Below are 21,783 nucleotides of genomic sequence, written 5' to 3'. Positions count from 1 at the left end.
GCGCGCAGCACCACGGGACTTGTAGTTTCGGCGCGAAGGTCGAGCATCACCTCCAATCGCGGCCGAGAACTGTGTCACGTGACCAACGCCCGCCCCCGGAAGTGGCGTAGCTATACTAGCGTGGCGCGGCTCGCCGCTTCCGCAAACAGAACCGTGTGTGTGTGTGGCTGTATGGGTAAGTGTGCTGCCGGCTCTGCGGCCCGGCTTTTCTTTGTCTTTGGGTCCTCCGCCGCTGCCATCCAGGTGGAAGGGGCACTGCGACTCCCGATAGGAGGTCGCTTTGTCTTAGCCTCGCGCCTTCCGAACCCTTCGCGAGGGGCTGATGGTGCCCTCAGCGCAGAGCAAAAATGGGCAGTGCTTGTGGGAGCCGGTGGGCGCTCTTGCTCCTCCAGACCTAGCGAGTCCGGGTCCCGGGAAGTCCGCCGAAGAGCAGCCTGAGGCCGCTCTTCAGGGTCGGGCGGAGAGCGTGGGAGTGTCTGATACAAAGTAGCGCGTGTGTGTAACCTGGAGCGGCGAATCCGAAATCTGAGCCGGAGGCTTGGTGTAAGAGCTAGGCCGCGCCAGAGACGGAAGAGGGTGAACTTGGCCGAGAAATTGCCTTCTCGCCTTGTCGCGACTTCTTGGGCCCTCGCGTTGACCCGGACTGGCTGGCGGGCGGGCGGGCGGGTCGGGACGGAGAGCTTTCCCCCATTGAGCCTAAGCCTGGCCGTCCCAGCCCTATGCTCGGTGGTTGTCTGTGGAACTGAAATGACGGAGACGGCTTGCGTTAAAGGTGCCTGGAAAAGCCAGGTCAGAACGCCTGGTCATTTCATTGCTTCTCCAACTCGATGTCAGTGGACTCTTCCGTAAACTCCTTCCTCCAGGATTCTGAAGGGCAACACTCATGGATTTGGAGTATGCTCGTTATTACACATGGACAGTCGACTCTCATCTATTTTTGCCATCGTTTGGGGTTTCTTATTTATTCTGGCCGAATTCATTGGTTTAATGGCATCTTATCTGTGGAAGTAGAGTTGCATAATATAAACGTCACACCTATTCCCAATGTAAATTTCAGGCGTCAGTTTCAGCTAAAGAGGATAAATCACATTGATTTCTTATCATTTAAAACCTATTTCTGTTTTTAATTAGGAGAGAGGAGATTATAGGGGTTTGATCATTTAGAGGACAGTTTTACTAGATAATCATTTTAAGTAGTCATTCTGAAAATTACCTTTTGGGTGCTCTTCTCTCCCCTCTCCCCGCCCCCTGATTTGGACTTCTGGTCTCCCTTTTCCATTTGTTTTGAATAATACAGCCTAACATTTTAATAGTGGTACGTATGTGTATACTGTATAAGCTGAAAGCTTCTTGAACAGTAATTCACACAATGCTTCATTGAGCTCTTCTGTAGTAAGAATTGAGTAAATTTGTTAAGTGACAATAAATGGATCCCCATTTCTGTTCAATAGGTAGTTCACTTATTTCCCTCTCGATCCATTAGGCCTAAGAACGTTTGAACGCCTCTTAATGGTTATTAAGTTGCTGGCTGAGTCTTGAAACTTCTTGTCGAAAGCTACTATCTTCACTTTTACCTAATTCTGAAACCTATTACGAAATAGGGGTTTCAGAGGTCGACTCCAGGTTCCCACACTTTTCTTGTTCTTGTTTCTATTAGTGTCTCTGATGTGTGTTTTGTGTGTGTCTTTTTTTTTTCCAATGTCTCCAGGCCAAAAGAAATACCTAACTGTACCATTCATTAGTTTAGTCCAAAGAATTGAAGTATGCCCTAGCTAGTTTTGCTCAGTGGATAGAGCATTGGCCTGCAGACTGAAGGGTCCCAGATTCCGACAGGGGCACATGCCAGGGTTGTGGGCTCAATCCCCAGTGGGAGGCATACAGGAGACAGCTGATCAAAGATTCTCATCATTCATGTCTATCTCTCCTTCCTTCCTCTCTGAAATCAATAAAAAAATATATATTTTAAAAATAATTAAATATTTATGTCCTAGCAACTTTATTTTAAAAAAATGATATTTGTGTTTAATTTTTAGTTAAACATGAGTTCTTACTAATAGAATCTATGTACCTGTTGGATACTGTAAAACTTCTCAAGCCTTGAAATAAGATCCAACATCACCAACTTAATTTCCTGTTTAATTGATTTTATTCAGTGCCACAAAAATATCTGCTTCACAGTTATGATGTCATTGAAAGGGATATAATGCAATCTGCTCAGCTGAAATTGTGCTCTACTTGAATCTGTATCTGTGATATCTTCCAGATACCAGATATCACTATGCTTCCCTTAAAATTTTAAAATATCCTGCTGTGCCTGTATGAGTTTGTTATAGTGCCCAGCACACAATTTGGGAATCAAGGCTATAAAGTAAGGTTCAGAATAGAAAAGAAACCTGTATGCTCCCCCTCCCCCTTCATTTGTCAGTTTTAATGCCAATAGTGACTTTTATGGGTAAGATTGCTAAAAGAGTTTGGGGATTATAATTAGTACTCCCACATTAGTATATTCATAAATTGATATTGATGTATATTAACATCATTTTCATGAGACTTAAACTCCTAGTTGGTCATTGAAATTAAATGAATGGTTAGTGTCTGGTTAAAATTATTTTTAAAGTGATTATAAGTAATATCAAATTTTTGCCATTTCAGTGTTCATGAAGTTTTATCATCTATTTAAGTAATCAAAAATGGAAAATTCTGTAAAAGCAGAGGAATGTGAAAAGATTTCTCTTGAAGAAGAGAAAGCATCAATAAATTCGGGAACAGAGTCTTCATTCAGCCATAATGAAAGCACTACTGCTCCTGAGACTGAGCTTTCTGAAAAGGCTCCTGTGCAAGTCCACATGCCCCAAAAAAGAAAAATGGAGTTTGCAGATGATCTTGTAAAAGAGAGTTCCAGCTGTGGAGAAGACACTCCATCCAAGAAAAGCAAACTTGATGCTGAAATTGAATCAGAGGAAAAAGGTTCTGGTGATGATGAAGGCATTTCAAGGGAAAAAAGGCTGGAAGCTGATGATTTTCCAAAAGATGAACCTTCTCCTGTAGACGGTACTCCAAAAAAGAGAAAAAGAGAACTTGAGGATGTTTCTGAAAAGCAGAAAGTATGTTGAATGTATTTTATTTTATTCATAATGGTATATGTTAAATTGAAATATGGAGCAGCTGTGAAATAATACTGGTTTTTACATAATCTTAATAACTTCAGAATGCTCTTTTTTATTATATTAAGATAGAGTAAGTTTTTAACTCTTGTACTTCAATTGTTTTTATTTAGGTGAAACTTCTAATGAGATAATTTTTATGATTTCAAACTCTTATTTGACTAGAAACTTGAAAGCTAGTTTTATGGTTTGTCTTTTCTTAGCATTTAAAAAAGACAAGAGTATGAGTCCCAGATGATTTACCTTGTTTCATTTCTTAGTAAGTATTCATCTCTTTGTATCTGAAATATTATCACTTAAAAAGATACACTTAAAAATTATACCCAGTTTTACTTTTCTTTCTTTCTTTCTTTCTTTCTTTCTTTCTTTCTTTCTTTCTTTCTTTCTTTCTTTCTTTCTTTCTTTTTTTTCTTACTGCAACTCCTTTAACTATATTGTTTCAACTTCTTGTTTGGGTAGTTGCATACAATTTTAGCTACGGTAAGTGGACACAGAAGCCTGATGTTTAGCAGGGATACTATAGAGCAAGGAATATCAAGTCATTTTCATCTGGGAATACCAGATGCTGTGAAGGAATCAGAGACAAAATCTGGATCTGGAGGGAAAGAGAGCTTCAATGAATGAGTAAATTCTGCCATCAGCCATGAGGAGAGTTTGGATAGGCTTGGATAGGCTAAGCATTTGTCGTTAGTGGAGTGTGAGTACTTGTAACAGAGAGGAGCTTGTATTATAAACTCAGTTTTCAAACTGTTACTAGCAGTGGGCGCCTTTTCTCAGGTAAAAATCTTTGAACAGGAAGTATGGGGATCTGAAGCCTTACCTACCATGGGAATTTTGCCAAAGGCTCAGGGCCTTAAGTAGGGAGCACAAATTGAAAATGTTGAAATAGATTAGTAGCAAATAGTAGTAAGAATCACTGACACTGACATAGCCTAGTCTCTTTCTGTGTATGGCCTCATGTTATGGTCTCAGCTCTTTTATAAATATACTAGAGGCCCGGTGCACTCGGGGGTGGGGGGTGGGGTTGCCCCTCAGCCCAGCCTGTGCCTTCTCACAATCTGGGATCCCTCAGGGGATGTCCACTTGCCGGCTTAGACCTGCTCCCCGGGGAGATGGGGCCTGCGCTGGTAGTCAGACATCCCTCTGGCAGCTGGGGAGCCTGTAGTGGAGCAGGTCTAAGCCGTCAGTGGGACATCTTTAGTGCGGCTGAGGAGGTGGGAGAAGTTCCTGCCACCACGACTGCGCTGGCCAGCCATGAGCCAGCTTCTGACTGAGCTGCACTCGCCCTGTGGAAGCGCACTGACCACCAGGGGGCAGCTCCTGCTTTGAGAGTCTGGTCCCTGCTGGTCAGTGTGCATCATAGCGACAGGTTCTTTCTGGTCTTCCCTCCACCCCTTAGGGTCAATTTGCATATTACCCTTTTATTATATAGGATAGTACATATTACTCATTTCTATTCCACTGACTGGAATTTATCAGTTGAGTAAATTAGGGCATTAGAAGAGTACTTGTTTTATTAAAACATTGATAGCAGAATTATATGGACAAAAGATCAAGATGAAAATTTTAAACCTAGAGATTTTTTTTAAAGTAGGGGAGGGAAAACAAATCTTACATCTGATTATAATTAGTGAGATTTCTGTGGCTAATGCTGTTGTTCAGTGAAATTTATCAATTTCATTGGCGTTTTATCTTTATATAGGTCAGATGCTCTTTTAGGTTTATTTTTTCCATGTTGTAATCCTTAATGTTGTTCTATTCTCTTATTTTCAGCACTTAAAGGAAGGCCACAGCTCAACAGTGGCTGCCCACTACAATGAACTTCAGGAAGTTGGCTTGGAAAAGCGTAGCCAAAGTCGAATTTTTTACCTAAGAAACTTTAATAATTGGATGAAAAGCGTCCTCATTGGTATGATTTTTAAAAATTTACTCTTTGGAATGTTTTATTTCAGCTTATGTCTCATTTCTCCCTACTAAATGGTTAATCATATACCAAGTTGCTAGATCTTTAGATTCATTTAGTCATCAAACCTTGACTCTATAAAACTGGAGCCAAAACTAAAGACAGGCCTTTGAGATTAAATGATTATGTTTACTTTTGTTGACTACATAAAGATACTAATAACTGTTTAATGGATATTAAATTGAAAAGTTAACCAGGCTTTCAAAAGGTAGTATGCCCCTTTTATTATTAGAGTTAATAGTTTTGGAGCAATGACATGTTGTTGGATTAAACATTAAGATTCCATTAAATCAAGGAAATTGGCAGTGTCATGATTTTTTATTTTGAGGTCTTTAATGGGTTGGTAAAGATCATGTCTGTTGATTGTCCATTAAACTTATTTTTCTTGAATGATGTTTGAGGAGAAAATAAAATTTATATTGAGGATTATAGAGATAGTCAACTTTTGGGATCTAGTATTTTATCTGTGGCAACTCACCTTTGAAATTAAAATGGAAGTCAGTTGAGGAAGTATGATTCAGGATATATTTATTACTTTGTATATCTAGTACATTAGACTATTACACAAGGTTAGGTTTTTAAAAAGCAAGTTTGTTTTGAAGTTTTTCTTTATTTTTTTAAAACCAGTCTTAGAAAAAGTGAAAATACTTTCTTGATTACACTGGAAAGAAGTGCTAATTATGGATACTTTCTACTAGGTTTGATGATAATTTACTAACTTTTAAAGATAAATTAGACATTCTGATTTTTAAATATATATTTATTTATTTATTTATTTTTAAATATATATATATGTTTTATTCATTTATTACAGAGTGGAAGGGAAAGGGATAGAGAACTAGAAACATCTATGAGAGACAATTTTTAATCATGTTTTATTACAAAAATATTACTTATTTGACTCTGCCAGTTGTTATTGAGGGTAATTGAGTGTCAGTTTTCTTTTCTCTTTATTTTTAAGGTTAATTTTATGTCAATATTAGCTTATACTTTTAAGGTAATCTTTGGACATCAATCCTGATTTATTCTCTCTTGCTTTCCTTCTGCATATCCAATGATACAGATAACTTATCATTAAATATTTTAATGATGTATAATTTATTCATGTATTTATTAAAAGACTTAAGTCAGACGTAGCAAAAATTTATCTCAGAATATTCATGTTATTTTCCTTCAGCTGTTCAGTAACTCAGCGGATGCCCTGACATCTGCACCTGCCTTTCTGGTCCTAATGCAATCTTGTGGTCTGTGTATGCAAAGCTCCCTCTGGCTTTTTCCTTTCTCTTCACAACATCCGTTCTTTGTCATTCACTGTCTTTCTTGTTGGTGTTTATAGTTTAATTAATAGTTGAGTACTGTTCATGAATGTGATGAAGATATGTCTGAAATGTTTTTTGATGATTTCTCTAATTAGTCTTTCTGTATGGAAATATAGAGATTTTATAATTGTTGTTTTTCACTCTTTCTATATTATTTTTATGCTATTTCTTAAGATTCATAGCAGTAAGTTAAATATGGGATACTTGTATTTCTATTGAAATTACTTTAAAATCCGGTGGACAGTGAAAGACAGAAGCATTTATATAGAATATGCTAGCAATCAAAATAATACACATTAAATAGAAAGTGTTAAACTCAGTGATGAAGACAGAAAAAGTAGATTTTGGATGCAGTAGTGCATCAAATTTAGAATTGCTGAATACTTCAATCATCTAAAGCAGTGGTCAGCAAACTGCAGCTCTCGAGCCACATGTGGCTCTTTGGCCCCTTGGGTGTGGCTCTTCCACAAAATACCACATGTGGGTGTGCACATACAGTGCAATTGAAACTTCATGACCCATGTGCAGAAGTAGGTTTTCGGCTGGCGAGTCTATTTTGAAGAAGTATTAGAACACTCAAGGGGCCAAAGAACTCCATGTGGCTCGAGAGCCACGATTTGTGAGCACTGGTCTAAGGGTATGAAGATGTCTGTAACTGATATTTGAAGCATTTGGCTATTGATATATGAGGAACCACTGATTCTGTTTATTGCCTTTTAATGTGATTTGGTAGATTGGGATGAAAGATTCCTTTTTTTTTTTTTTTTTACACTTCAGAGTATTTAAGATTTCTGATGATAATAAAATTAAGGGATATATACTTTTTTTACTACTTATATTTTTTGGGGTGGTAAGCCTGACTGACATCTTTTATGACAAGCAGGCACTTTTATTATTCTATAATTATTTTTATTAACTTAGGTGTACAATAAGCTAAATACTTAGCTTTGGAAAGAGAAAACTAAAAAAAAATATATGAATGATAAGGTTTTCTCTTATGAACAATTATTGGGTCTTTTGTATTAATTAGAATTTAAAATGTCTGCTTTTTAATATTAAGTCAGATTCTGAAAGTAATCTTCAAAACCTATTTTAACTTTCTAAAATCCAGATACATGCCTTTTTATCTTCAATGCTAGAAGATCAAGTTATTATCTGTCATATTTTGAAATGTTTACTAAAAGTTATGAATTACATAAATGAAAATATAGTATTTCATATTACATGTCAGACAGAAGTTAATAGTTTATTAGGGATGACAATTTATGCTTTAGTAAAATGGAGATCATATATTATGTCTTATTTCTCTGTTTTAGGGGAATTTTTAGAAAAGTTACGGCAGAAAAAAACACGCGACATTACTGTTTTGGACCTGGGGTGTGGTAAAGGTGGAGATTTGCTCAAGTGGAAAAAGGGAAGAATTAATAAGCTAGTTTGTACCGGTAAGATAATAATGGTGTGGAAAAAGTAATTTTTGTCAATCAGGAAAATGGAAATTAAGATGGATCTCATCAAAATGACACTAAAATATTTTATTTCAGGATATGTGGGGGTTATGCATGAGATGGGTGTTTTTAAGATGAGATAATGTTCACCCTTAGAGGTTGCTGCAAAACTTACTCATTATTCTGAAATTTATAAATTAAGATTGAGTATTTATCATCTCGATCCTGTATGAACCATATTTCAAGGTAACCAAATGGTCGAAAAGGAAAATGTCAATTTATCCAAAAATCAGGAGGAATGATGAAAATCACAATTTTTCTACCTTAATGGAATAATAGCTCTAAGCAACAATCATGAACAGATGCTGAAGCTATTGGGTAAACTTGAAAGGAGCTTAACTGAATGAATCAAGTACCTGGACCCACTGGTCAGTCCTAACACTAAAGTGGAACAAGCAGGCATCATATTCTTCCCAATGTGATGAGTAATAGGAAGTGCACAGCACTACCTATGAAGCATTGCCTAAATTTTTTGCTTTTAAAACCACTGTATACTTAAAAAGGCTTGCAGACCCCAGAAAGCTCTTGAGTGTGTGACTATATCAATTGATTATAGTAATTAAAACAATTTTAAAAAATCTTTTTAATCCATTTTTAAAAACTTAATAAAAAGACTGGCATTTAAATATTTTTTGCAAATTCCTTTAGAGTCTGGAATAATAGACAACTGGATTCTCATACCTGTTTCTGCATTCAGTATGTTGTGATTTGTTATTTTATTTGATAAGTAGTTGAAAAATTTCAGATAGGAAATTCATCTTTGATATTATATCAAAACTTGATAAGTTCCTTAAAGATCCACAGTGTGGAATCTGAAACCATAATAATGAACTTTTCATAATCTGTTAAATTTAATTCCAGTGGTTTATCTTGTACTTTGGATGGCTGTTTTGCCCCATGAGGTTTTGTAATATTTGGAAAATAATGTTCACTAAAGTTATACAGATCTCTATGTTGACATCAAGAAATCTCTTGTTTGGTATCACCACCAATTAGAGAAGGAATGGCAAGATGCCCAGCCCATGGTGGTAGATGTCAGTTTTTCTGAATTGTAATTTTCACTTGAAAGCTCAAATTTTATCACTGGTAAAAAATATGTCCATTGTTTTTCTTGAAGTGATAAGCTCACTTTGTTCATTTTCAAGATAATAACTGCTATATTACCATGTCTGAATAACCGCTTTGTCAGTGGTTCTTTCAAGTGAATATAATTTTCTATGAAAAAATTGGCCAGTCAGCTCATAACACAGTCACACCAGTCCTGTTTATACTTTTGTTATATAGTAGAAATTTTTTTTATTTTCCATTTCATCACGTAGAATATTAAAAAGATGTGTTCAAAAGCCAAGATTTAATAAAATTTATTTTTACTGCTTTATCAAGGATATTCTTACGTGAAACTGACTTTTTCACCCATGCTAGTTTTATAGTGCTGAAGAATATAAGTATTAGCAATACATTTAGTGCCATTACCTTGTATTCATTAATAAGGTGCCACCATTTTATCCACTATTGCTTTTGCTTCATCAGTGCAAATTTCAACACAGAAAAGGGCAAATAATATTTTATTAAAAAAATATAAATTCAGTATTTTCAAAACTGGGCATACAGTGTTAGGTTTTATAATTGAAATTGGAATCTAAACTTTCTGTTTTTAACTTTGAATAAGCATTTAAAAATCATTATAGAATTTTAAATGTCTTTTGAAAAATTATAGGAACAAAGACTTCTCTTTTGTTTGGAAGGAAATAGGACTTATTTTGCTTGTACTAAGGCTAGATTTCATGTGGAAGTTTATCTGTTGAGGTTAATGTATGGATTTGTGCCATCTTTGCTTTACAGCTTCTCTCTGCATCTTTGTTGACCGTTACTATGATAACATCCTTTCCCCTTCTAGATATTGCTGATGTTTCTGTCAAACAGTGTCAGCAGCGGTATGAGGACATGAAAAATCGTCGGGATAATGAGTATATTTTCAATGCAGAATTTATAACCGCTGATTGTTCTAAGGTACAAGGTTTTTAAAAATTTTGTCTATTTTTTACATATTCAATTTGGGTAAATAATTTGTTTTAAAAATTAGCTTTTTAAAAAAAGTGTGTTTTGGCTGAAACCGGTTTGGTTCAGTGGATAGAGCATTGGTCTGCAGACTGAAAGGTCCCAGGTTCGATTCCGGTCAAGGGCATGTATCAATACATTGGTTGCGGGCACATCCCCAGTAGGTGGTGTGCAAGAGGCAGCTGATCGATGTTCTCTCTCATCAACGTTTCTGACTCTCTCCCTCTCCCTTCCTCTGTAAAATATCAATAAAAAAAATATATATATATATATATAAAGTGTGTTTTGCAACATTAAAAATCCTTATGACACATTTTCCATTTCAACTAGAAATTCTATCATGATCAATTTTTTTAATGATCCACTGAGAATTTTTTGTTTTTAATCATTTGAACTTTTGAAATCACTTGTTGCTTTCCCATTTGAGCAAGATTTATTTTCCAGTGTTTTGAAATAGAACTGAATTGTTTTGTTCACTTTGTAATTTATGAGGGTAGTTTCCCAATATATTATAGTCTGTTTTTCTTTTTCACCTTCTATCTGTTTCTGAATTGCTTAACAGCTATGAAATGTAAAACTACAGAGACACTTGAGTGGAGAAAGTCTGTTCTTTGTCTTATTAGCTCAGTAAGCTATCAGAGATATCCTTAATCATCCGACATGTGTTGTTAGCAGTTTTGAAAGTGAGAGGAAAAGTGGTATTATAGTATACTGCTAGAATGTTGGAAACCTTTAAAAACATTAGTGTATTTTTTTTTTAAACGTCTATAAGGCCAGCTTCGGGGAATTTTTTTTTTCGGGGAATTTTTTTTGGGGGGGAAATTTTTTAACCCAAGTTATTGTTCAGTGTTATTTTCAAGTAAAGCCAAATAAAAGGATCAACTCTTTTACATGTCTTATTTGATTGATACATTTTAACATGATTTCAGAATCCCTACTTTTTAAAAATTGCTATGAAAATGGGAATCAAATTTCTACTGAGCAAGAATGAAAATACGATTTCATTATGATCTTCATTATACATGAGAGAAAGGATAGGTCAGTTGAAGGGCATGTCTACTTTTATTTTAAGAACGCTGATTTTAGAGATTAATTGCTAAAAAAAAAAAAAAATATGTTGGACTCTAATATATTTACTCTTTTTTCTTTTGCTTTAGGAACTTTTGATTGACAAATTTCGTGACCCAGAAATGCATTTTGACATCTGCAGTTGTCAGTTTGTTTGTCATTACTCATTTGAGTCCTATGATCAGGCTGACATGATGCTTAGAAATGCTTGTGAGAGACTTAGCCCTGGAGGCTATTTTATTGGTACCACTCCCAATAGCTTTGAATTGATGTAAGTACTTTTAAATATGTTGTGGTTTACAATAGACTCAGTATTAAGCTTATTTTAAAGTAGCAATGTTTATCAGAGAGCTTTTATAAAACATACCATATTTATCATAAAATTGATAAACATTTTGGTAATTTATTTGAATAGATACTCAAGGCTTACGTTACATCGAGCCAAAGGTTATAGTGCTAGACAAGCTGCACATCAGATTCCAAGGCACAGAGAATTAACTGTAATGATAATGAGCTTTACCCTCTACCTTAATTTTATTATTAGTGTGATAATTAGTGAACTTCTAGTACATTATGTCTTTAAGGTAGCTAAAATTCTATTAAAAAGCTCATCAGCCCTGACCAGTGTGGTTCAGTGCTGGCCCACAAGTGGAAGGGTCAAAGGCGCATACTGGGTTGCAGGTTCTATCCATGGCTATGGTCAAGATGTGTGCAGGAGGCAGCCAGTCAATGTGTCTCTCATATTAATGTTTCTCTCTCTCTCTCTCCCTTCTTCCCATTCTCTGTAATAAATAAATAATAATAAAAAATATCCCAGTGAGGATTAACCCAAAAAAGCTAATTGATTGTCTTTTTAAAATTGCATCATGCTGTGTATGTGTGGGTTTTTTTTATTGTTGTTTTTTGTTTGTTTGTTTGTTTGTTTTTTGGTGTGTGTGTGTGTGTGTGTGTGTGTGCATAATCTGATCAGAATAAATCTGAACTAATAACAATTTTAATCTTTTTTATTTTGGTTTGGGAAAAACAGAAGACGCCTTGAAGCTTCAGAAACAGAATCATTTGGAAATGAAATATATACTGTAAAATTTCAGAAGAAAGGAGATTATCCTTTATTTGGCTGCAAGTATGACTTCAACTTGGAAGGCGTTGTGGATGTCCCTGAATTCTTGGTCTATTTTCCATTGCTAACTGAGTAAGAATGTCATTTATTTGTTATTATTCTCTTTTGCCTTCCGAGAGGAAAAAGGGGAAGGGGAAATCTGTATTTCTAGACAGTTCTCTATAGGATTCCCAAAGAAAAAATATAGCCTTGTTTTAAAAAACAAAACCCTCAAACCACAGTTGTGCCATTGGTCTCTTACAGCCTTGCTTAGCTTTCTTTTATTCCTATAATTATTTTATCTTATAGTTAAGAAAGGGAGTCTATTACCTTCAACTTCTGGCAAAAATACCTGACATTACAAATAGCAAAAGTTTGTTTTTTTTAAATAACTACTAGTAATTTGGTGTTATCAAATGAATCCTTCTTTTTATTGGAATGGGTATTAAAAATTGTTTCCTATTTCACTATGGCTCTGAAATCTCCTATGTCTCAAAGGCAATCTCTATAATAAAGAGCCAGGGTGTAACGACCGAAGCTTGACCAGACCAGAAGTCAGTGCTAGGTTGCCATGGTGGTTAGTGCACATCTAGCAAGTTGTTGAGTGGCCTTAGCATATCATTAGCATGTTACGCTTTGATTGGTTGAACATTTAGCATTTTAGGCTTTTATTATATAGGATGGAGTGGGCAATGGACAGAGGGTGATGGTATAGAGAACTCTCAGTACTTCTGGCATGAATCATTAAAGAAATTTACTGAAATAGCAAAGATTGGCAGAGAAAGAGTCTAGTGGGAGTCAGCCTTGGACATGGGAAATTAGAGAATGCCTATGCCAGATCTTGGTGGAAATTTGTAGTAAGCAGTGGGGTAAATGAGTAGAACAGAAGAGAGAGCTGAGCACTGATAACTGTGCTGGGTAAAATCAGGGGAGTGAAAATGAGTAAAGGCTCTTAGCCAAACTCTTTAACAACTAAACTTGGGTAAAAGAAACCTGTGAAACAAACAAGCAACCCATTATGTAAGATAAAAATTAATAGTGTCTACAACTTTCTACAGAACCCAAAAGAGGATGACTATTTTAAGAAGGAAGTTGGCAGCTGTTTTCAATACTGCTGTGAGGATTCTGTAGAAATAAAATTAAGTAAAATGGATTCTATAGAAAAGTGTTCTTATAGGTCATTCCCATCACACAGTCTTTCATTTTTGTTCCTGACCCATTTGTTGTATTAATAGAGAGTTCCCTGTGACCCACTGAGATTTGGAAGACATTTTTTTATAGACATGGTCAATGGTATATTGCTCAGCTTTTATTTTGCATCATTTTATTGTGAATATATGAAGGAAATATGGTAGTTTTTTTAGTTACGTTTAGAAGATGTCACTATTGTGTGAAAGTAAGCTGTTGAGATATTACAAATATTTTAGAAGCCCTTTCATTATGTAATATTGTTTTGGACAGAATGGTGAAGAAGTACAATATGAAACTCATCTACAAAAAGACATTTCGGGAATTCTATGAAGAAAAGATTAAGAATAGTGAAAATAAAATGCTGTTAAAACGAATGCAGGCCCTGGAGGTAAGTATTTTGAAAGCAATGGCTGTTTCTGAGATTCCATGTAAACACTTAATATTGATATATTACACAGATTATTTATAACTACTCTAGACCCTTCAGCATCTAGAACAGAGCTTGGCACAGAAACTTTCCAGGTTAAGTGCTCAATGAATGAATGAGTGATGCTGTCATCAAATTTTATTTTTTAGATAGTAATTCTTTAAAATAACATTTTTCATCCTCAGGACTATTGGAATTTTGGCTGGATAATTGTTTGTTTTAGGGACTATTCAGTGCACTGTAGCATGTTCAAAAATATCCCTAGATGTCAGTAGCACTCCTGTCCCAGCTGTGACAGCCAAAAATGTCTCTAGTCATTGCCTAATATCCCTTGGGGTTCAAAATCACCCCCAGGTGAGAACCACTTCTTTACCCTAATGCCCTTTTGCTAAACAATAATTTAAAACCTTCCTAGGCAGGGTGCGAGACAAGTTAGCAAGATTTCAATCTTTAGCCTATATTGCTCCTGAGACCTGCTTTAACTCCTGGACTTCTCTGCTTCCCCTAATGCAGTAGTGAAGGTAGTCTATATAAGCTTTAAACACAGTGGACAGCCATTAATTAATTAGTTTTCCATATGTATTTTATTACTGATCATAGTCAGGGAGCATTTTTGTAAAAATGCCCTATAAATAGTGCTTGGGGTACTTTGAATAGACATTTGGCCAAAATACTCTTACACATACACACTTTTTTTGTTTGTTTTGTTGACCCTTCTTCAGATTCTTATGAGAATGTGGAGATTACATATAATTTGGAGGCTAGATTATTTTCCTTATCTTGTTAAACTCACTGGGTTCTCTGTTGACTAGAGTTTTTCATTTGTATTGTTTCTAATTGCTGTTCATGCCTTCTGTGGCTATTCAATAGCTATAATGCTCAAATTAACATTTAGGTCATTTGATAATATCTTTCTTCAGCTTTGTGTTGTAACAGAAAAAGCCTTTGACTGAGAGTCAGGGAACTGCAAGTGTTTGCTGCTACATGATCCTTAGTGGTGATTAAATGATATAATTTAGTCCAACTTCAAATATTCTGATTATGATCAAGTGCACTATAACAGCTGCTGCCTGCCACTCTGTGTGTGTGTATAAAAAGGCTCAGTGCAGGAAATTTGTGCACACAGGGAGTTGGGTGTTCCTCAGCCCAGTCTACACCCTCTCGCAGTCTGGGAGCAGCGGGGAGTGGGCCTAAACCGTCAGTCAGATATCCTTAGCACTGCTGTGGAGGCAGGAGAGGCTTCTAGCTGAGCCTGGCTTCTGCCTGAGTGGCATTACCTGTGGGAGCACACTGACCATGGGGGGCAGCTCCTGTGTTGAGCTTCTGCCCCCTGGTGGTCAGTGCATGTCATACCACTGTTGGGCCTATTTGCATAATAGTCTTTTATTATATAGGAGATATATATATATATATATATATATATTTCACAAGTATATGTAGTTTGTCTTCCTGAAGTAATACTTGGGAATTATTGTGTTAATTATTTTATTTCGGTGATTTAGTATGTTTGTAAATTTCTGCATTGTAAATTTCATGAGATATCTTAACAAGGAGTTTGACTTGCTTCCCTAGGCATATCCTGCAAATGGGAATTCCAAACTTGCTTCTGAAAAGGCAGATGACTATGAACATGCAGCACAGTACATAAAAAATAGTCAAGTAAGATTACCTTTGGTAAGTTTTCAAATTTTAACTTATTTTCTAAAAAAATAAAAAAAATAAAAAATGAAAAAAAGTACATATGGAAACTTAGGAAATTATCTCATTGGTATATAGAACATGGGTTTATTGAGTTATAAATCATATACACATTAACCTGTTTCCCTTAAGTTATGATGACTTTTTTAACCATAGACTGGGGAATAAAATGTACTGAGAATGGAGTGCTATCTATGAAGCAGTAAAGATGGGGAAAATGTTAAGAGGCTTGGTTTGAGTTTTCTTGCTATATCATTATATCTTAACCTAGGTGCTATTATCTAATGTGTTCCATAGATAAAATTCAGGGCTCATGAACAGATGGTGAAAAATTACATTTTCATTTTCACTGACTTCTACATGAAGTTTACATTTTCTCCTATTATGAACACAACAATAACAGTTGTATTATTTGTAGCTGTGACTTTGTCATTAATAGAAATTATGTATATTTGCATAACATTTCTGCTGGCATCTTAGAATATTGTTTACTTTCATTAATTCTTCAAAATTACATTAGTTGCTACTATATCTTATTAGCCATTTCATTACTATATCAAAATGTTTTTAATATTTCGATAACTATTTTAAATATAATTCAATTCCTCTGTATAATATGTGCTTCATTTGGTGATTTCTTTGTAAAAACATAAAAATTTTATTTCTTTCTGTATTTGATGTTTTGAGATAGGCATTTTGATTTTTTTGTTTCCCTACAAGATAGATGCTTTTTTCAATTACACACACACAAATACCCTCTTTACGCAAATTCACCCTTCAGTTGAGAAGTAGTGGTTAAGAGAATTTGGCAGGAGGACAAAAGTGTTGAGAGGGTGGTGTTAAAGGTTACGATTTATTTTAAATGTTCAGGTCACAGTAATATTTATAGTAATTTGTGTGTATATTTATAGCAAAGATAGTGTTTGGACTATGTGTGCACACACAGCTGGCCCTTGAGCAACATGGGGTCAGCGGCACTGACCGCTTGTACAGTTGAAAATCCATGTGTAATGCTTGATCCCCCTCCCAATTTCACTGATAGCCTTACCGATAACAGAGATAGTTAATTAATGCGTATTTTATATGTTAAATGTATTAAAGTAAACTAGAGAAAAGGGGATGTTCTTAAAAGCATAAGGAAAATAAATTGGCATTTATTAAAAAATTTTCACATATAAGTAGACATATGCAGTTCACACCTGTGTTGTTCAAAGATCAGCTGTACTTCCATATTCAATCTGAAAATTTTTTTTTTTTTTTTTTTTTGTAATTTTAGGGAACCTTAAGTAAATCAGAATGGGAAGCTACAAGTGAGTATATCATCAGTATACGTTTACTGATATTTTCAAAGATTGTTTTAAAGTGATCATTAAAATATGAAATTGAGAATTTTTCTGACACATATTAGGTTGTGTATATATTTAATTATAGAAAAAATTCTTACTTATGTCCAATTCCCTGTTTTGCACAGCTGTTTAGTGTCAAAAGAAAATATATGCAGAATGTTATTTTTAGATGCATTTAGATGTCTTTGGTGAATACTCAGTAAAGTAATAAGTTTTATTTAAGAGAGTGCCCTTGGGGCTGGATTCATGGAGGAGTATCACTGTTGGGGCTAGATTAATACCTTTAAGCATTGATTATCATGTAACCTTTGGCTCACTTTCCTTACCAGCCAATTCAGTTATTAGAATTTTAACATGCATGTTATATATTCCTTATCATTCTTCTGAATAAAATTATATATATATATATATATATATATATATATATATATATATATATGGGGGGCAGTGTATGAAATTCATGCACAGGGGGTGAGTGGGTGGGTGGGTGGGTGTGTGTGTGTCCCTCAGCCCAGCCTGTACCCTCTCCAATCTGGGAACCCTCTCACAATCCTGGACTGCTGGCTCCCAACCACTCACATGCCTGCCTGCCTGCCTGATTGCCCATAACTGCTTCTGCCTGCCAACCTGATCACCCCCTAAATACTCCCCTGCCAGCCTGATCAGTGCCTAACTGCCCTTCCCTGCAGGTCTGGTCGCCCTGAACTGCCCTCCCCTGCAGGCCTGGTCTCCCCTAATTGCCTTCTCTTGCAGACCATCTTGTGGCGGCTATCTTATGTCCACATGGGGGCAGCCATCTTGTGTGTTGGAATGATGGTCAATTTGCATATTACCTCCTTATTAGACAGGAGATATATATATATATGTGTGTGTGTGTGTGTGTGTGTGTGTGTGTGTGTGTATATATCTTAGGACTAATTTTATTTTTTATCCAGAGCAATATATTCGTTATATTGCTCTGGATAAAAAATAAAATTAGTCCTAAGATTTTTTTACTTTTAATTTTCTTTGCTTTTATATTCTTAAATTTTCTTAAACTTTAGAGATTTTTAAAGCCTTTGAATTGGTCTTCTCGGGGGCTATGATATCACTGTGTATACTGACATTTGTTGTCAAGTAAACATCATATATAACCCCTTATCTGCTTTTTAAATGACTAATTAAAAGCTGCTTGAAGGCCTAAGAATTTTTACCAAATTATAAATAGGATTGAGATTGTTTTGTTTTCCCTGAGGATTTGATGAAGCAAACTGTAACTTTATTTTTATTTATTTATTTTTTTAGGTATTTACTTGGTTTTTGCATTTGAGAAGCAGCAGTGAGCACCAGAACAGCTGTATTTCATCTTACACAGATTTGAATGATCCACCTTAGATAAATTTGTCAACTTTCTGTTTATTTTAATTATTTTAAATGTACAGGATGGTGCTGGAAACTCCAGTGTATACATTCGATATTTGCTGTCTGTGACAGATGAACTTTTGTGTGTGTATATAAGAATAAGTTGGGACCTTTGTCTTTAAAATCTATTTTTAATGTTCTAAGAATTCCATTTGCCTCTACTCTTAGCTCATAAAAATTACAATATGACTTGTTAAAGTTGCCGAATTCTTTCCACAGTGATCTGATTTGTTCAGTCTGCTTACAGTATTAAATTTATTGCAGTTGTAGAATTGATAAGGGAGTATAATAGTTTGCAAGGGAGTATAATAGTTTGCAACTCATTTCTATAGTTTTACATAGTGTTTTTCAAGATTAAGTGAATTGCATATCTATACAATTGAATGTAAGAAGTGTTCAGTAGGTATCGCTAAAGTTATAAACTAAATTTTAAATGGTCCTAATAGTTATTAACCTAGAATTTTAGCCACTTACTACATTTCATTACAAATAGTAGCTATTTTATTTGCTAATCTGATACATTTCTGGAACTGGATAGAACATTTTGGATGCTAGCACAAAACTGCTTTAGATCTTGAGGCTTTTCTCTGAAGAAATTCCTGCCGATTAATGTTTCTAGGTATCGAGAATATAATTAGATTTACCTTTCTTCATTGAACAAAAATGCCATCGATGTTTTCTCTCAAGATATAATGAAAGCATGCCCATGTAAACCAATTGCACATTATCCTCAGATTAAAATGTGGAACTGCAATTGTAGGATGTGTCTAAAAAAAGCCGACCAACTTCAGATTCATTCTCCCGTGATGATCTAGGTTATAGTGCTATATGCTATAAATCCGTTACTCCTTTCGGCCCAGAAAAAAGCAGCAGTATCTACCCCTCAATTACAATGTTGTATTTTGCATAGTAGGATCCAGCATCTCATCACCATTCAGAATTTGCATTTGCTACTTCAAAACCATTACAATCATGAGCTCTGGCTTCTTGCTTGACTTCTTTTCCAAAATTCTGCCAGGTGAACTGTTGTCCTAAATAGTGTCACATCACAATTGAGAAAACTTGCCAATTTTTAAATGTAGTAAAAACTAGAAAAGAACAAAGCAGAGCATCTACTGCATATCCCTTTCATAAATAATTTCTTTAAAGCATGTTCAAAAGACTATTTCTCTAATAATCCCGAGTACTTGTTTAAAAAGTGTAGTTCTCAATTTGTTCATATATGCTATTGTTTATGGTATTGGAGTAGCAAATCTTTTAGTAAGAAACATGAATTAGCTAATTTCTGTTTCTTCTGCAGTCTGTCAATCATCAAACTGTTACCAGTTTACTATTTGCCTTGGTGGTGATTGACATGAGTCACTTGGGGAAATAAATAACAGTATTTTTGATTATGGTGGCTGCTGTTAGCTAGCTAAGGTTTTTGTAATGGTGCTGAAGAGAGGGAGATGGTGAGCTCTTAATACTGCATATCCACGTTTACTTTAGCTCTGGAGGAAATACCAGAGAGTATTAGGAAAGTTCAATAGAACTGAAAAGCTTTGTTATTATTTCCTGTCGTTCATTTAATGGTCTTAGTTAAGTCTAAGCAAATAATAAGCCTCCTGCTGCTCTTTCCACTCCATGGATAACTTGGAGAAAAGAAGAATCACCTACAGGATGGAGCAGTTGTTGGTAATAGAGCAGAGAGAGAAGGAAGGTCCAGGGCGGGGGGTAGGAAGGAACGGAAGAGCCCCGGAGTGGGTGGAGCAGGGCCCTGGGGTCTGAGTGAGCTGCTGCGTGTGCAGGAGAGGCACAGTCTCACCTGAGGATGTGGAGTTGCCCTTTCCTTTGAGCTTTGTTGGCTCCATTACCTTCTTTGCACTTTTCTCCACTCCCCAATGTCCCCTTGCTGCAATTAAGTGTCTGGGTGGTGTCCTGTATTAGGAAAAGATGGCCCCTGCCCACCATCACCAAGGCAAAAGCTGATAGGACCTCCACCCCCACCCCAAATACACCTGCAGTCTAAATATTTGGTGGTTTTCCATTAAAGACTTGTAACCATTAGGAAATTGAGGCATATGTCTTTCTAATGTTAGATCAGTGATGTAAGTGGTTCATGGGAATGACTGAAGGGTACTCCCAGACCTGCCATTCAGTTTGTTCTCTGAAGATTAAAGTAGAAGTGAGGGGCAATCAGCCATTTGTGGAAAGAACACAACCTGAGGTTGGAAGGACTGCTTTAGGAACATGGCTGGAGTATGGTATAACCAAGAATGCACAATGTGAATTCGTTGGCCTAGAACAGAATATGCCTAAGGAAAAGCACTACTAGTTCTATATAGTGTTCGGGGAGAGATGGCAATCCCAGCTGCATTCCAAGGGGCGGTGTCTAACCTACAGACAGCACGAAGCCTGGGGTAGTAACTGCTTCTCTGTCTACCAGCTTCTGGTTCTAGTGTGACTCCCAGAGAAATGTGCCTGCATTGATTTGGAGATTGACCTCTGTTAACGAATCCTTGTGATTATCAGCACAGTTTCCTGGCTTATCCCTTCCCTAAACTTGGAAATTGAGGAAATGGGATTGTGGTCTACATTTGTGTTAATAGCATCGATAGGGCCTCAGAAAAGAGGTTCACACTGGGAGACGGGCTTTGAGGAGAGGTGCGATATTGATTGTCACTGGAGAGGCAGAAAAAGCGTCAGCTATCAGATGTCCAGATCTCCAGTCCCATTAGCTCTTTTGGGAATTTATTCTTCGGCTTCATAGCGTATTGCCATTATGTTATTTTGATATATCTTCAAGTACTCTTCTAACGAAGATTGGGCTTGCATAGGTGTGAGAAAATGCCAGTGTGAATATTCTTGTGAATATTCGGTAGAACATTATTTTTCACTATTGATAAAAGGACTTTTTGTTGTCTACCTCAGGCTTTGATGTATCATGAACCAGTCACTGCTCCCCTCTCTGGTTTTTTTTTTTTGTTTGCTTGTTTTTTGTTTTTTTGTTTTTAAAGCCAGATCCAGGGCCAGGGCTGTGTAAATAAAGTACGAAAATGCTCGTGGCGTTTATGGCCCTTTGGTCACTAGTAAGCATGGGTGTACGATGTCCTCACCTCCCTAATTGCTGTTCTATAAAATACAGCACACCTCATAAGAATTGTCTTCATTTTCTACCCTCAGACAGCAACATTCCTGATTATTTGAAGATAACAGATGCAATGGGTGCTACACTTATTTATTTAACGATAAACATATTTATAGATATATATGCGGCTAGAGACGGCCACCTCCTCCACCTTGTGTCCTCAGTTCCTCCTCTGCTCCTCACTGCAATCACAAACAAGTGTGGGACACCCGGATTTGCCTGGGGAGACTTACGGTCAGTCCCGAAGCCCTCTGCTCCCTGAGCTCCTGGGCCCTAATTCCCTGGGGATAGCAAACCTTGGGTAAAGTCAGCTAACATGAAGCACCTATCTTATGTCAGTTACTTTCTATCTTGTATGGAACTCAGTTAATCCTTACGACAACTGCCTGAGGTAAGGAGAGGGCACAGTTGATTTTG

At 36.2% G+C, this 21,783-nt stretch overlaps 1 protein-coding gene across 3 annotated transcripts; it reads left to right on the top strand.

Moving 5' to 3' along the window:
- Positions 1-32: 32 nt before the first annotated feature.
- On the top strand, positions 33-21,202 carry RNMT (RNA guanine-7 methyltransferase). 3 transcript variants are annotated; one of them, XM_036419357.2, is made up of 11 exons: positions 33-175; positions 2,653-3,104; positions 4,938-5,073; positions 7,763-7,888; positions 9,849-9,961; positions 11,167-11,348; positions 12,105-12,269; positions 13,638-13,755; positions 15,367-15,468; positions 16,769-16,802; positions 18,123-21,202. In XM_036419357.2, the coding sequence occupies exons 2-11, from the start codon at positions 2,691-2,693 to the stop codon at positions 18,158-18,160; spliced, it is 1,428 nt and encodes a 475-aa protein (XP_036275250.1). In that variant the 5' UTR covers positions 33-175; positions 2,653-2,690; the 3' UTR covers positions 18,161-21,202. The 3 variants fall into 3 exon arrangements, with proteins under 3 accessions (XP_036275250.1, XP_036275248.1, XP_036275251.1); XM_036419355.2 differs by lacking the exon at positions 16,769-16,802; XM_036419358.2 differs by lacking the exons at positions 7,763-7,888; positions 16,769-16,802.
- Positions 21,203-21,783: the final 581 nt, after the last annotated feature.

Source organism: Pipistrellus kuhlii, unplaced genomic scaffold (assembly GCF_014108245.1).
Source record: "Pipistrellus kuhlii isolate mPipKuh1 unplaced genomic scaffold, mPipKuh1.p scaffold_m20_p_6, whole genome shotgun sequence".
NCBI classification, from domain to species: domain Eukaryota; kingdom Metazoa; phylum Chordata; class Mammalia; order Chiroptera; family Vespertilionidae; genus Pipistrellus; species Pipistrellus kuhlii.
The sequence above is the reverse complement of the archived record's forward strand: the minus strand, read 5'-3'. Positions and strand labels throughout refer to the sequence as shown.